The sequence below is a fragment of the Lepidochelys kempii genome, chromosome 27, assembly GCF_965140265.1.
Source record: "Lepidochelys kempii isolate rLepKem1 chromosome 27, rLepKem1.hap2, whole genome shotgun sequence".
Lineage (NCBI taxonomy): Eukaryota > Metazoa > Chordata > Testudines > Cheloniidae > Lepidochelys > Lepidochelys kempii.
Window position 1 is genome coordinate 11,081,062 of NC_133282.1, and position 14,611 is coordinate 11,095,672.

General features: G+C 48.5%; 1 protein-coding gene across 4 annotated transcripts in view; it reads left to right on the plus strand.

Annotated features, from left to right (window-relative positions):
- Positions 1-13,208, plus strand: part of LOC140903792 (myosin light chain 4) — a 35,730-nt gene extending 22,522 nt beyond the window's left edge. For 2 of the 4 annotated variants that reach the window (XM_073325602.1, XM_073325600.1), the window contains exons 3-6: positions 2,694-2,843; positions 8,276-8,449; positions 8,863-8,940; positions 9,547-9,683. In XM_073325602.1, the coding sequence (XP_073181703.1) occupies positions 2,711-2,843; positions 8,276-8,449; positions 8,863-8,940; positions 9,547-9,647 (486 nt within the window). In that variant the 5' untranslated portion in view covers positions 2,694-2,710 and the 3' untranslated portion in view covers positions 9,648-9,683. Of the gene's footprint in view, positions 1-2,017; positions 2,026-2,693; positions 2,844-8,275; positions 8,450-8,862; positions 8,941-9,546; positions 9,684-11,218; positions 11,264-12,946 lie in introns of those variants that run through there. The other 2 variants (XM_073325601.1, XM_073325603.1) reach the window with 2 other exon arrangements.
- The last annotated feature ends 1,403 nt before the right edge of the window (positions 13,209-14,611 follow it).

Here is a 14,611-nt window from a genome sequence, read left to right on the forward strand (position 1 = left end):
AACCCGAACAACACACACGGCGCTACAGGTGGCGAGGCGCATGCCAACGCCTCCTACCAGAGGATGGGACGGGGCGAGCCCTATGGAGCACTTAGAAGAGAGGCTTGAGCAGAGCAAGGGGAGGTGGGCAGGGATGGAGACAGGAGCAGAGATATAAATAGAAGCAAGAGAGAAAGATGATTGGGAGCCAGGCCAGGGATTCAGTAAGGATGCCAACTCCTAAAGCAGCAGAAGGAATATATGGAACCCAGTTCCCTGCTCTGGTCTGTTGATGGGGGTGCCACCAAAAATGGAGGGGAAGCAAGTGGGTACTAGCAAGGGAAAAGCATTTTCGGTTCATGCTGAAAGATGCAGCCTTGGCTTGAAATCAGGGATTCCCTCTGAACAAGCAGATCCCAGCCACATAGAGAGATGTCCCCATGGTGATAGGGGTGGGCTGTGGTTATTGTTACACTTCTGATGGGCTTTATTAACCCCTCTGGATACAGCCAAGATCTGGGTTCAAATTCAGGCTGGTGGAAATACTGTAAGAAGATCAGGTCTCAGGCTGAGCCCTACAAATGGTCCCTGTGATGCAAAAAAAAAAAAAAAAAAAAAAGACAGTAAAAAAAGGTAAAAAAATAAGTAAGCAAGTACCAATACCACGGAGAGTGGGTTTCACCAACACTGAGATAGTGGAATGCACAGCCTTACAGTCTTCTAATGTGCTTCTGGTACCAACGCTCTCTTGTTCTCTTCTGGATGGAATCCAACCTGACCAGATGTTTGCCATTATTTTCCCTGTAGAGGCCCACAGAGAGGGTACAAACCACAATGAATCCAAGACACAATTTCTAAATTAATCATACACTCATCTTGGGGAGACAGGACTAGAACTCTTCTCCTTCTGTTCCCAATAGACAAGTGCTGGCGGCAGGAGCTAAAGGAGAACGCCCTTAGCTGACACTAGTAGCGGATCCCTTATATATTCTCTGTGGGCCCAGCCACTAAAGGGTGACCTCACTCTCTCACTCATATGCACAAAGCCAGTGCAGCTCAAAACCACTGGCAGAGAATTAGCTATTGTGATGTCACACCCAGAGGCAGCAGCTCCAGGGTTGCCTCCCCCACACCACGTAGGAAAGGAAAGGTGGATGGTATCAAGAAACAGCATCAAGCTCACACGTGTGCAGGATTTGGATTGCCAGGGATTGACACACAGTTTGGCAGGGGCTTCTAGGCTGACAGAACCAAGCCATGGGCATTTATAGTCCAGATCCTAAGCAAGGCAAAGAACTGCAGTTGGTGTGAAGATGCCAAGTAATAAATCAAGCAAACCAAAAATCCTGCCTAAGGATTTTGACCAAACCAAGGACACCACGTCTTGGGCCTCTATGCCTCAGTCACCACTTGGAGACCCTGAGCATCTGATCCCACATGGCAGCAGAAACAGCGGCGATGCCTCCTTGAGAGCGTTATTGCTCGAAATCAAGAAGAAAACAGACAAGAACCGAGAGATCGTGACAGCCTTTGATGGTAAAATCGTGGCTCTCAATACTCGGATGGATGTGCTGGAAGGGCAAGTCACCAGCCTGGCCCAGGCAGCCGCTCAGACTGATTCCTCGGTCAAAAAGCAGAAGGTGAAAACTCAACAGTGCACCCAGGCCTTGGAACACTTGGCCCGAGAAACCAGCCACTTCGGCACCCGCGTGGAGCAACTGGAGAGCCAGGCCCAGGCCTGCACGCTGAGGGTTCTTGGGTTACCAGAGAAAGAGGAGGGGAGAGACTTGATAGCGTTCCTGGAGAAATGGCTGCCCAGCGTTCTGCGGCTAGATGCACCCGGGGACCCCATCGTCGTGAAGAGAGCCTACAGGGAAACAAACCGGAGGCAGAAGCCCGGGCCGGATGCGTGCAGGACTGTTATTGCTCACTTGGCGGACTTACGAGGCAGAGAGAGAATATTACAGCAGGCCAGGAGGCTGAAGAATATTATGTATAGGAGGAAGCAGATCCTGATCTTTCCAGATTTAGGCCCCATCCCCCAAGGTAAAAGGAGGTGCCAGGTTCTAGGCTGATGGGAGTTTGTTATAGAGAACCTGGAAAGGGCAGTCCTGTAGCCCACAATGCCCAGGGCTCAGCCATGGGCAGGATCTGTGAGGACGGGGAGAACGTGGCCCACGTTCTTTGTATGTGAGGGACGTCAGGCAGCAGCATTCTGCAACCTGTGGGGACAAGGAGAGATGGTGAGGTCATAGAGAAGAGAGTTGTAGTAACCAAGGCGCGAGAAGATGCAGACCAGGAGGAGGGTTTCAGCAGGGGAGGAGTTGGAACCATGGAGTACATGGGGAAAGTTGCTAAAATGGTCTCAGGCAGAGAGGTGGGATGAGACGGGGAGTTCTGAGTGGAGGTTATGGGCCATGGAAGCCCCAGGGAAGGCTGAGTCAAGGAGGAAGATCGTGGAAATGCGGTTGTGCTTGAGGATGCTCTTCTTGCCCAAGGGGAGGAGCTTCTGCCTTGGAGGGGTTTCACTGGAGGAACTGGTTAAACTTTATCCCTGTTGAAAATCCCAAAAGGCAACACTCAAAACCCCACCCTCCCTATCCAGTAGTGCCAGCCTTCTGGACAGGACCAGTTTTAGGGCTCAGCCTCTCACCAGGAGGATGCGAGGGCATTATAGGAAGATGACCGCTGATTCTCTTCCTTCCTTTCTGCAGAGTTTAAGGAGGCCTTCATGCTGTTTGACAGGACCCCAACCGGGGAGATGAAGATCACCTACAGTCAGTGTGGTGATGTCCTGAGGGCTCTTGGGCAGAACCCAACCAATGCTGAAGTCCTGAAGGTGCTGGGCAAGCCCAAACCAGAAGGTAAGAGAAACCGGGCCAAGGGGGAGAGACATTGCATTAATTTGTTAATAGCTGCAAGGTAGACTATGTAGGAGATAGACCTTCAGTTTTATTACCATCTTATGGCTGTGCAGTGTTCTATGGAAATGAACTGGCATATCTATATCTACCTACCTATCTGTGTACCTATTTATACCCATACACATCTGTGTATCTATCTATACCCATACACATCTCTTGCTCTTGATTTAGGCATTTATACCCATTCGCCACCATGCCAGAGCTGAGCGAATAATTCATAACTTAGTTATCTAACTTCACTTCTTCCATTACCAAAACATCCGGGAGCAAATTGTAATTTTTCTCTAAGTTATTCTTTATTGGACAACATTTTCTTGCAAATTTTGTTTACTCTGTGACTTGCCATTCATAATTCCAGCTGCAGTTGGTTGTGTAAATCATCTGGTACTGTTCAGTTCATTGATTGTACAAAAGTCACTTTTATCATTAGGTTTCCAGTGCAAACGCTCGTGCAGAGCAAATTTAAAATGAGCTTTATCTATGCGTTTATTCACATGAGCTTAAAATTCACTCTCTGTGAGTATTCTTATCATGATCACTATATTGTTGTAGCACGTATGAGACCTTGTCAAGGACCACAACCCTGTTGAGCATCCATGCCAGTGAAATCTGATTGCACAAATGTTTGCAGAAAGTAAACACAAAAGGGACTGAAACACAGCAGAAGGGTTGTATTGGTGAAATGTATTGGTCAACCTAGAGTGACCAGACAGCAAATGTGAAAAATCGGGACAGGAGGTGGGGGGTAATAGGAGCCTATATAAGAAAAAAGACCCAAAAAATCTGGACTGTTCCTATAAAATTGGGACATCCGGTCACCCTAAATCAACCTGAGTTTGCATATTCTGGCAAAAAATAAAAGGTTTCTCACAAAAATTTTTGCCCAGCTCTACCTTTATATGCAGTTCCTGCAGGCCGGAGGTGGAGGGCAGCAGGGTAGGGAAGCTTGTGCTGAATTGTTTTGTAGACAGATTGGAGACTTTGGTCACTCGGGCCTTCAGTCTAACACCTTTCACCAGCACACAGTTCACTCTATAGATGAAGTGACAAGGAGCAGGGAAGAAAAGAGGATCGGGGCAGGGGAGTGGGGCAGAGAGGAAGTGAGTTTCTATTCACAAGGCGTCTGTACCTCTGAGACAATTGTGTCTGCAACAGAAAGTCCCACCCGAGGTCCCAGTCCTGATCTCTGGCTCACTGTGGTGCGTGGACTCTGCCCATGTAATAATACACTTGAGTGTGTCTGAAGGCCCAGACTTAGGGTTGCCAATTTTGGTTGGACTTATTCCTTGGAGGTTCCATCACATGACATAATCTCTAATTAGAGATTAATCTTGAATTCCTGGAGATTCCAGGAGAATCCTGGAGGATTGGCTACCCTACCCAGACTGCTGAAGGCACCTTAGGGTGCAATTGATTCTGCCGCCCTAGGGCTGTCAAGAGAGCAACAGCGCTATGCTCCTAAACCCCTTGAGCAGGGTGTTCCCTTCCATTGCCATCTCCTCTTTAGGGCAGAATATACTTTGGGGCAGCAGGAGACGGAATGGAGATCCACGCAGCTTCCTACTTGGGACCCCCAGCAACCCATTCTGGAGACGAGACAGGCTGGCCAAGAGGGGCTTTCAGGCAGGTCCCAGGGAGCAGGGAACATGCCGGGCTTTGGCCTCACTGCTGGATTTGGGGGGATGGGTTATAGTCCTTCCTCCCATTTCTACCCTGTGGCATCAGGAGCATGGACAAGCAGGGACGATAGGCGAGGAAGGTCAGAGCCAGTCTCCCCCAGCTGCAAAATCTTTCATTGCTCATTTAGTTGCAGTTCACGAGTCACCAAGAGCTACTGGGTCAGTATGCGCCTGAGGCCCCTCATCTTACTCACCCAGGCTCCATGTCCCTCATGTTTTCAATGCTCTGCTTCTTGACCCTCCTCCCCACCCCCCCTTCCAGAGCCGGTGCTCACGGTCTCTGGGGCCAGAATAAAACTCTCCCATTCTGCAGCTGCTATCTCCCCACCGATGCCCTTAGGAGGGCTTTAGTCGACAGACCATCTCTGATCCCTCCTGGAGGCCTGAAGGGGAAATGTAGCCAGTAACATAATAGGAGAGTCATGGTGGAATTAGCCCCACGGAGAGAAGAACCAATGAGCTCTGGCAGTTTCATAATTTAAAGAAAATGACTCAGAGACTCTTCATGCCTGGATAATTCCTCCCCTCCCCCCATCAAATATCACCCTTGATCTGGCTCAGAGGACACTACCCTCATGGGGCGGCTCATCCTTGATTCCATTGTTCTTGGGCCAGATCCTCAGCAGGTGTAAATCGGTGTAGCTTCATTGACTTCAGGGAGCTATGTGGATTCACACCAGCTGGGGAGGTGGCTCCTTGATTTTACTTTTTGCTTAATAAGAACCTGCTGAATAGGAAACTGTCTGGGTGCCTGAGCAATACCCAAAAACCAATTTAACAAAGGAGTATCAAAATAATTCCCCCAACCCCTGTAGGCAGCCTTTCCCCCGAGGAGAAAGCCGGAGCAAAGTAATGAGCCGTGTATAATGCCCTGATGGCAAAAACAGGGATGCTGACAAACTGACAAGGGAAGTGAATTCCAGAGCTCTCTGCTGGGAACATTCTGCTGCCAGCACCTTAAATTCAAATCTCGGAGCTGTTAGCAAAGGCAGCCCAGCTGATCTCCACTATGACCAACCCTGAGCATTCATAAAACACGAGTCAGACCCCCAAAATTCATGACATTTCTAATAAAAAATAGGGAGTGCTTTTTTATTTGCCTTCTATTTCTGAGCCCTTACGGTGCACGAGAGTCACCTTTTCAAGCTGCTCTCCATGACGACGAGGACTAGAAATATCCTTTTTTTTTTTCTTTTTTAATGAAAGCTGAGCTTCTCATGCAGTCTCCTGATTCCAGAAGCTGGGGCTTTGATGAAACCCCCACATAAAAATAGCGAGAGTTGGCAGCGCTCGATCGAAGACGCTGAGATGGGTGATTATATCCCAGACTTTCCTCTGTGCCTAGAAACGACTTTTTTTTTAAACCCGGCCATGATCAGAGAAGTAACTGCAAAAAACAGCCCCTTTGGACCTGGCAGACTGACTCACTGTGTTTCCTGAGTCAGTTCTCCAGGCTTGACTGACACAGACAAGCTGTCCTTTCTGTTAGCCCTGCAGAGCCAGAGCAGTGAGCTGGGGCCTGATTCTCCACTGCCTGGATTTAGCAGCGGTTTATACCATATTGCACGGTGTACATGACTCACATGGTGCAGGGCAAAGGGAAACCAGCTGCTGGGTTCTACTCAGCCTCACGAATCTAACCCAACTCCCTCCGAAGTCCCTGGACCCTGGGTTTTGGCAAATAAAAAAGCCTTTGTCAATGGGACTAAAGAGTTTAATCTAAAAGGCTCCAGTCTCTGCATGGAGGTGACCGTCCACCTCAGAGCGGGGTGAGGGAATATGCAGCATATTCTGTTCTTTCACACCTCCTCTTGGCTGGGAAGAGAGAGAGTTACACCAGTAGGGCAGGTTTCCCTCCTTCACTGAGCGCTGCGCAGCTCTCTCAGTGCTGTGAGGGAGGATGTGGGAGAAGGGATGGATTCATAAGGGGACGAGAATGAAGATGCAGGTGAAAGAAACCCCATCATCACCCTGCCTTGGTAACATGCAAAGGGAAGTCGGAGCTCAGAGCCCATGGCCGTAATAGCAGAGGCTATAGGGGATATGCATAGCAGATTCGGATAGATCATTGATGAAGGAATTTAGAATGGCTTCAATGTTGAATAGTTAGGACAGTTTAAATCTGACTTCCGTGCCACCATATCCCCTCATCCGTGCCACTATATCCCCTGACTTCTGTGCCACCATATCCCCTCGCACTTATCAGCCCTCACAAGCTAAGGAAGTGGGGAGGTGTGGTCAGTGCTTGAATGGAGAAACTCCAAGGACAACCCTGGGTGCCGAAGCGGTATCACCCATGTTCATCTGCTGGGTCAGTATGGAACCAACGGGGAACTCAAGGGTGGGCAAACTTTTTGGGCCGAGGGCCACATCTGGGTGGGGAAATTGTATGCAGGGCCAGGGCAGGGGTTGGGGTGCAGGAGGGAGTGTGCGGTGTGGGAGGGGGTGCGGTGTGCAGGAACAGGCTCAGGGCAAGGGATTGGTGCAGAGGAGGGGTACGGGGTGTATGAGAGGGCTCAGGGAAGGGGTTTGGTGCAGGAGGGGTGCAGGGTGCAACGGGGCTCAGGGCAGGGAGTTGGGGTGCAGGAGGGGTGTGGGGTGCAGCAGGGGGCTCAGGGCAGGGGATTGGGGTACAGGAGGGGTGCAGGGTGTGGTAAGGGGCTCAGGGAAGGGGGTTGGCGTGTACGGGGGTGCAGGGTGCAGCAGGGGTTCAGGGCAGGAAGTTGGAGTGCAGGAGGGGTGCCGGGTGCAGCAGGGGGCTCAGGGCAGGGAGTTGGTGTGCGAGGTTCAGGCAGGGGGCTTAGGGCAGGGAGTTGGGGTGCAGGGTGCAAAGGGGTTTGGGCTCCGGCCCGGCGCTGCTTACCTCAAGCTGCTCTGGGGTGGCAGTGGTGCGCACCGAGGCTGGGGCAGGCTCCCTGCCTGCCACCCCTGCCCCCATGCAGCGCCGCTCTGGGAAGCGGTCGGCACCACATCCCTGCGCAGCCCCTTTGTGGGGGAGCACAGGGCTCCGCACACTGCCCTTGCCGTGCCTCCAGGTACCTGCCCCGAAGCTCCCATTGCCCACGGTTCCCCGTTCATGGCCAATGGGAGCTGCGGGAGGCGGTGTCTGGAGGCAAGGGCAACGTATAGAGCCCTCTTCCCCCCCACCCTCCCCAGCCGCAGGGATGTGGTGCCGGCCGCTTCTGAGAGCAGCGCGGGGCCTGCAGTGCCACGGGGGGCAATCCCGCAGGCCAGATCCAAAGCCCTGACAGGCCAGATCCGGCCCACGGGCCGTAGTTTGCCCACCCCTGGGTTTGCGGGTGGTGGGCTTTTTTGAATAAGAGTTAAAGCCCAAGTCCTGCCCATCTGGGGCCATTAAATTGTGCATAGCAATTCCCACAAGAGAAGGTGGCAAGTCTGTTTTCCCAACCAAATTCTAATGTGTTTAATTACCAGTCTACTTCCATCAATTTGCTTCCATAGTTTCAGTTTGGACACCGGATTCTTCTCCACTTCCTTCCCACATATATGGTTAAAGAGCTGCCTGGTTCTACCTCAAAGGTGGCTGCCTTTGAGTGATGGGCAAAGTGATTGCTCTGTGTGTGTGTGTGTGTTTATTTGTATGTGTGTATATATATAGCTGGTAAAGTGCTTTGGTATAAAAGGTGCCACAGATTATTTACTTAATGCCACCTCCATTGTCTTCTCCATCAGAAATGAACACAAAGATGCTCGACTTCGAGACCTTCCTCCCAATGCTGCAGCACATCTCCCGCTCCAAGGACCAGGGAACCTTTGAGGACTTTGTGGAAGGCCTGCGTGTCTTTGACAAGGAGGGGAATGGCACAGTCATGGGTGCAGAACTGCGCCATGTGCTTGCCACGCTGGGTATGGGCTGGAGACAAAGCTAGACATGGTTGAACTGTAATGGTGAAGCTTGGGGTGGCAGGGTCTGTTCCAGGTGGCAGAGATCCAGGCTGTGCAGTTCGGGATGAAGTCCTGAGGGTGGGGCCTAGCTCAGGTATAATGCCCACTTATTCCTTTCTCCTCTTCTCCGGATTCCTCTAGTGGTTCCAAATACGTAGCCCCTTGGCTCATGTCTGCTCTGTTAATCAACCTTTGATACAGCAACTAGCCAAGAGACAAATCCTCTCCCAGATGTTAACCTGACATCTGGGAGGCTTTGGATGTCTCTCAGGGAGTAGCCACGGCACACATAATCCACAGCAGCATGAGCCCCAGGTGGGGGCAGTGCCAGAGTCCTCATCCTAACCAACCTGTCCTTCTGCTTCTACTCCTAGGCGAGAAGCTGAACGAAAGTGAAGTGGAGCAATTGATGACAGGACAGGAAGATGCCAACGGCTGCATCAACTATGAAGGTAGGCAGAGAAGATTCCTTTTGTGGTTACCCCAGCCATTTCAGTCTGCTCTGAGATGCTAAATGTATCTTCTGACCACACGGAAAGAGAAACTGGGGGACAGTGAGTGGGGAAAACCCATCTGACACCCATCCTACTCAACTAATTTGAAATCGGGAGAATGTACCAGAGATTTCCAACAAAATGTTCCCAGGATGCAATGTACCTAGTGGTCACATATGCAAAGGCAGGGGAGTGAGGGCAGTTCTAGCCCCCACTCTGACAGGGTTTGGTGTGGGACAGAGGTGAAGTACCTGTGTGTTCAATAGTTCACTGGTGCTGTGTCATATGACCTCAAAGTGCAGGGCAAGATCTCCCAGGCTTTCCAATCAAAATGCCCCAAGAGCAATTTCTGTAGCAGGGAAAGGGATGCTCCGCAGTGCTCCTCTAGACCGACCCCTTGTCTAGAACCTAGAAAAGGTTTGCCAGTAGAACTAGTACAGGCAAAACTGCAAACCTGCCTAGTGGAGACTAGGTTACACCAGCAAAACAGTGCTCTTTGCTGGTGTAGCTTCTACCAGTTCCCTGAATGGTTCCCCACACTCCTAACTGACGTAATTATATCAGGAAATGTTTCTAGTATCGGCCTGGATTCAAGGGCCCGCAGCTCCAGCCGTGATCGGACCATGCATCTGGCATTTCTGATGAGAACTAAATGGACCTGTTAAGGGATGCTGATGTTGCTGCCAAAGTGCAAGTCAAATCATTTCTCCCGTTTTTCAAATCCCTTTTCTGATCTCTGTGAAAATCCAAACCTGGAAGCTGGGATGAGATTTCAAGCTGCTGTCCAAACTCGGCTCACGATGGCCACTTCACCCTGGGTTAGAGCCTTGTGGACAGGGCTAGTGTGAGTGTGATACAGTTACTGTGGGCCCCTAAATCCCAAGGAGTCCCATACTTCTGGGGGAGCTGGAAAGCCTGGAAGCTTGTGGGAGATTTCTCAGTGTACATAATCCCAAGGAACCACATAGAACATAGGAACATGTTGCATCATGACTCTTAAACACAGATGGGTGCCCCTGCACCGGTACTCTAGCCTTTTGTTTCTGGTAGTCTTGACTTCAGCATGTGTGAAGTTAAACACGTTTGCAGGACTGGGGCCTAATCCTCTTTCCTTTCACGGATCACTTTAATGATGAACCTCTGTACTAGGCTCCGGTGCACCATTACAATGCCTGCCTTCCACCAACATGTGGGTACTCTAACCCACCGTTATAGGGTGGCTGGCCCTTTAAAGGGAGAAGGGTCTCAGCCCTTCCTGTGACACAACCTACTGTCCTCCACAGGTGGGGAAAATGAAGCAAGTCATGTAACTAGGGGGTCATGTGATCCAATCAGGCCTCTCTCTGGGGTAGATAAGGAGGAGGTCTGGGGAGAGAATCCAGGCAGGGAAGGTGTGGAACTGGGAATGAGTGGGCAATAGGGAGTTTGAAGGCTCCTGTAGGAGACCCTGAGACACCAGGGGGGAAAAGACTCTAGCTAGGTAGTGCTGGGAGTGGCAGGGAAGGTTCCAGGTGGCAAATACTGGGAGTGGCTTGATGAAAAGTGGGAAACGATATTTATATAGACCTTAAAATATATGAACTCTTGATTTGGACTTCGAGGACTTTATTCTGGAACTGTTTATGACACTAAACGAGCCCATGTAAAGCGGATAGAAGACAGCCTTTATTAAATTACTCAGGAACCTTGAGGAGAGGGAAACTGAGGCAAGGATGCTGCAGAGCCACCCTGTGCCACAAGGGGCCGCTCTGAAGGTGGCCACCTTGTTACACCCACCAGGGAGCTTGATTGTTCTACAGCAGCCCAAGTCCCTCAGAGGACTGACTTGCACTCCATTAAATGAAAGGTGATTGGTATTAAATGGTGCTGCTGATCTCTGAGAGTGGAATTTGCAAAAGACCTACAATCAGGGCAAGGTTTTCAAGAGTGTTCAGCATGTTGACTGCATGCCGGGTGCTGAAGTCTTTTGAGAATCTGGCTGTAAGTGGCACAGTGGGAACTCCTGAGAGCTGAGTGGTTTTGAGCAGCTCTCCTCAACTGTGGGTGTGGGAGGTGCCTAGCGCTTGGAAATTTCACCCCGAGCTCTATGGGAAATTTGTCCCCAGCTCTGGTTAACTGGTGGAGTTACCCAAAAGGGCTGGGAACTGCTGTGACGTGCTGTTTGCACCAGAGGGCAAGGGCTCGCATTCTGGTTTGGGTGGATTTTTTAATGCCTTTCTTCTTGTTTCCTGCTCAGCTTTTGTCAAGCACATCATGTCTGGTTGAAACAAGACTCTTCAGGGTGAGTTTGTCTTGATCTTTCCTTGTTTACCCTAAAATGTTTGAACTAACCTAGTCTGGTGACCTTGCAATGAAATACCATCGAGATACCAAAAAAAAAGAAAACCTCGACGTGCATACTGATGAGCTACATTCAGAATTGTGTTATTTTAAAAAAGATTTCTAGCAGCATGAGCCCTATGGCTGTCAATTTTGATGTGGAAAAGGCAGAAGTATTCAATAAATGTTTCTGTTCTGTATTTGGAAATAAGCAGGATGATGTGTTCATATTTTATAGTGATAATGAAATACTTTCTATTCCATCAGTAACTGGAGAAGGGGGAGTGTCTTTAAATCTGCAGGACATGATATCCAAAAGTATTAAAAGAATTGGCCAAACAGATCTCTGAACTCTTAATGTTGATTTTTAACATATCTTGAATTATTGGGGCAGTTCTAGAGGACTGGGAAAAAGCTAATGTTGTCCCAGTATTTAAAAGCAGTAAACAGGATAACCCAGGTAACTGTAGGCCAGTTAAGAGCTGATTTGATTATGGTCTCCAAATATGGATATAAGGTTGTTTCTAATAGTAGATAGCTCTTTAATCTAGCACTAAAAGGCAAACTGAAATCCAGTGGTTGGAAACTGAAGCTAGACAAATTCAGACTAGAAATAAGGCATAGATTTCTAACTGTGAAAGGTGATTAATAACTATAGGAACAAACACCTAGGGATGCGGTGAATTCTCCAGCACCTGAAATCTTGAAATCAAGACTGGATCTCTTTCCAAAAATATGTTCTCGCTTGAACAGACATTATGGGCTAGATACAGAGATTACTGGGTGAGGCTCTTTGGCCTGTTATGCAGGAGGCTGAATTAGATTATCATAGTGGTCCCTTTTAGCCTTAAAATCTATGACTGTAGGGACGCTGACATGTTAAAAGTAGTTTGTTTAAAAAAAAATTCCATACCTGTATTACCAAAAACCCCTTGTTAAAACTGAAAATATGCAAAATTCACCATTTATGTGGTTTATTTTGCATTTCACTCAGTTTGCGCAAGGAAAACAGACCAGTAAGAGTCACTTTCCAGAGTGGGATATTATCAACTTGAAATCTAGTCAGTTTAAAAAAAAAAAAAGAATTGAAAGTAATGTTAGAGGCTGCGGCTGCCCCTCAATCCCCCTATTGATTTTTGTGATTTCACTAGCTCAGTGTCTTGCGTTCTTAAATGTGTTTTCCCTGCTGCTTTGCGAAAGACCCCTACAAACAGAGGTCGCACAAAGTGCTGTCGAATACACAAAATAAACAAATTCTAAAGAGATAGAAATACTTCTTTCCGCTCCAGTCATTTCCAGTTTTAAAGGTTACTTGAAACAACAGAAGATCGATTAAAAAAAAAAAAAAGCAAAACCTTGCCCACAGGAGTCTGATTCCTATGTAAACAATCTCCCCCGCAGTTTCAAATAATTTTCTCTTGCATTCTCATGCACTAGCTCAATGCTGCAATGTTTAGGTGGCAAACCCTGCAGGGGGACATTTAACTCCAAACACAACTAGGTTAATGGAATACAATTTGTCATGTCTTGAAAGCATTGCTATTAATATTTTGGCTCCATCTGAGTGTTGGTTCTATTATTTCACAGACATTATTATCATCATCCATTGTCATTACATTAAAATGCTCTGTGTTTTGCCTTCCAGGTTTTCTGAAATGTTTCCATCCAACTAAGCATTGCCAACAGCAAGAATTCTTGACCCATGTCCCTTCCTTCCTAAAATGTCCTGAGTCCACAGCTGTATCTTACATGAGCCACAACAAAGAGTCCTCATAGCCACAATGTACCAACCCTACACTATTGTGTGCAATCACCTCTGTATATAAAAGGACACGTCTGCCCTTCCATTTTTAATCTTAATTTATTCTTTTGATTTTTTTTCTCCCTGCATCATTTGACCCATTAAATTTCACCCACATCTTGAACGTCATCTGTTTGCTTTGGTCCTTTTAAAAGCGAGATCAAATGTCATCGTTGCTTACTGGGCACGCTCCCTAAAGGTAAACTCGGGGGTGAGGGAAAGGTGGGAGCGGGGGTCTGGTCAGCTTGCAAGATGTCAGCTGTTAGATGTCACCAGGAGGCAGGATGGGAAAGGTGTTTGTACAGGAAGGGAGCAGAGCCAGCTTTGGGGACCCCTGAAAACTACATGGGAAGGAGGAGGTGAGATCTGTAGAGCAAGTAGTGGAGACTGAGCTCCTCTCTCTCTCTCTCTCTCTGTCCCTTAAAAGGGGTGGGCCCCATGGCTGAACGTTGTCATGGGGGGGAACTTGCGCTGCTGCTGTGGATATAAGAGGTCAGCCTTTGGGGCTGTCAAGTCACCACCTTTCATCATGGCCAAAATTAAAAGAACGTTTATTGGGCCAACTCCTGCGCTCAGTTACAGTGGTGTAAATCAGTGTCACTCCACTGAAGGGGTTACTCTGGATTGACAACAGTGTGTGAGAACAAAATTTGGTTCATAGTGTTTGTTTCCAGCACACTCATGGTTCTTGGGACACTAGCTCTTGGTGACTCCCCATGATATTCTGTGAGGGAGTCCCATGGGTCTGTTCAGAGGTAACTTGAATGTCTATTTAACTCTGTGCTTCTGGAGATGCCATCTTGGGTGGTAGGAGGGATGTCCCATCTTGGAGCTAGGCGAGTGCAGGGTGAATGGAGGGGTCTTGTTTCGGAGTAGGGGGAACAGGAGAGGTATCCTGTGAGGAGGGAGTAGAAGGATCCCATCTGCAGCTCCTGCACAATTACTCCTGGAAACAGCTGCTCAAATGGGCTTAGACTCAGAAAATGTCTCTGAAATAGTGACATTGGAGCCCTGTCTTTACTAGGAAAACAGGCATGTTTTTAAATAGGGTAAGTTGTAGTTTTAGTTTGATTTATCTCACCAAGCTAACATGTTAAAACTAAATGTGATCTGCCCACACTAGGATTTGGAAATGTTAGTGACCATGTTTTAAAAACACACCTTTTCTCTTAGTGTAGACAGGGCCACAAGGTCAGTATCCCAGAGCCTTTCCAGACTGATTCATGCATAGTCATTCCAGATTGGATTGGCTCCATTTGCAAGTCAAAGGGCTATTCCACCACTAAATGCCACCTGGGACCTGAAGTTCCAAGCCATGGAGGCAGAGTTCTCCTCACAAGCCTAGAATTGTCCCTCCATAGCAGTGAAGTCTAGTGCAGTGGTTCTCAACCAGGGGCACGCGTACCCCTGGGGGTACGCAGAGGTCTTCTAACGGGTACATCAATTCATCTAGATATTTGTCTAGTTTTACAACAGGCTACATAAAAAGCACTAACAAAATCAGTACAA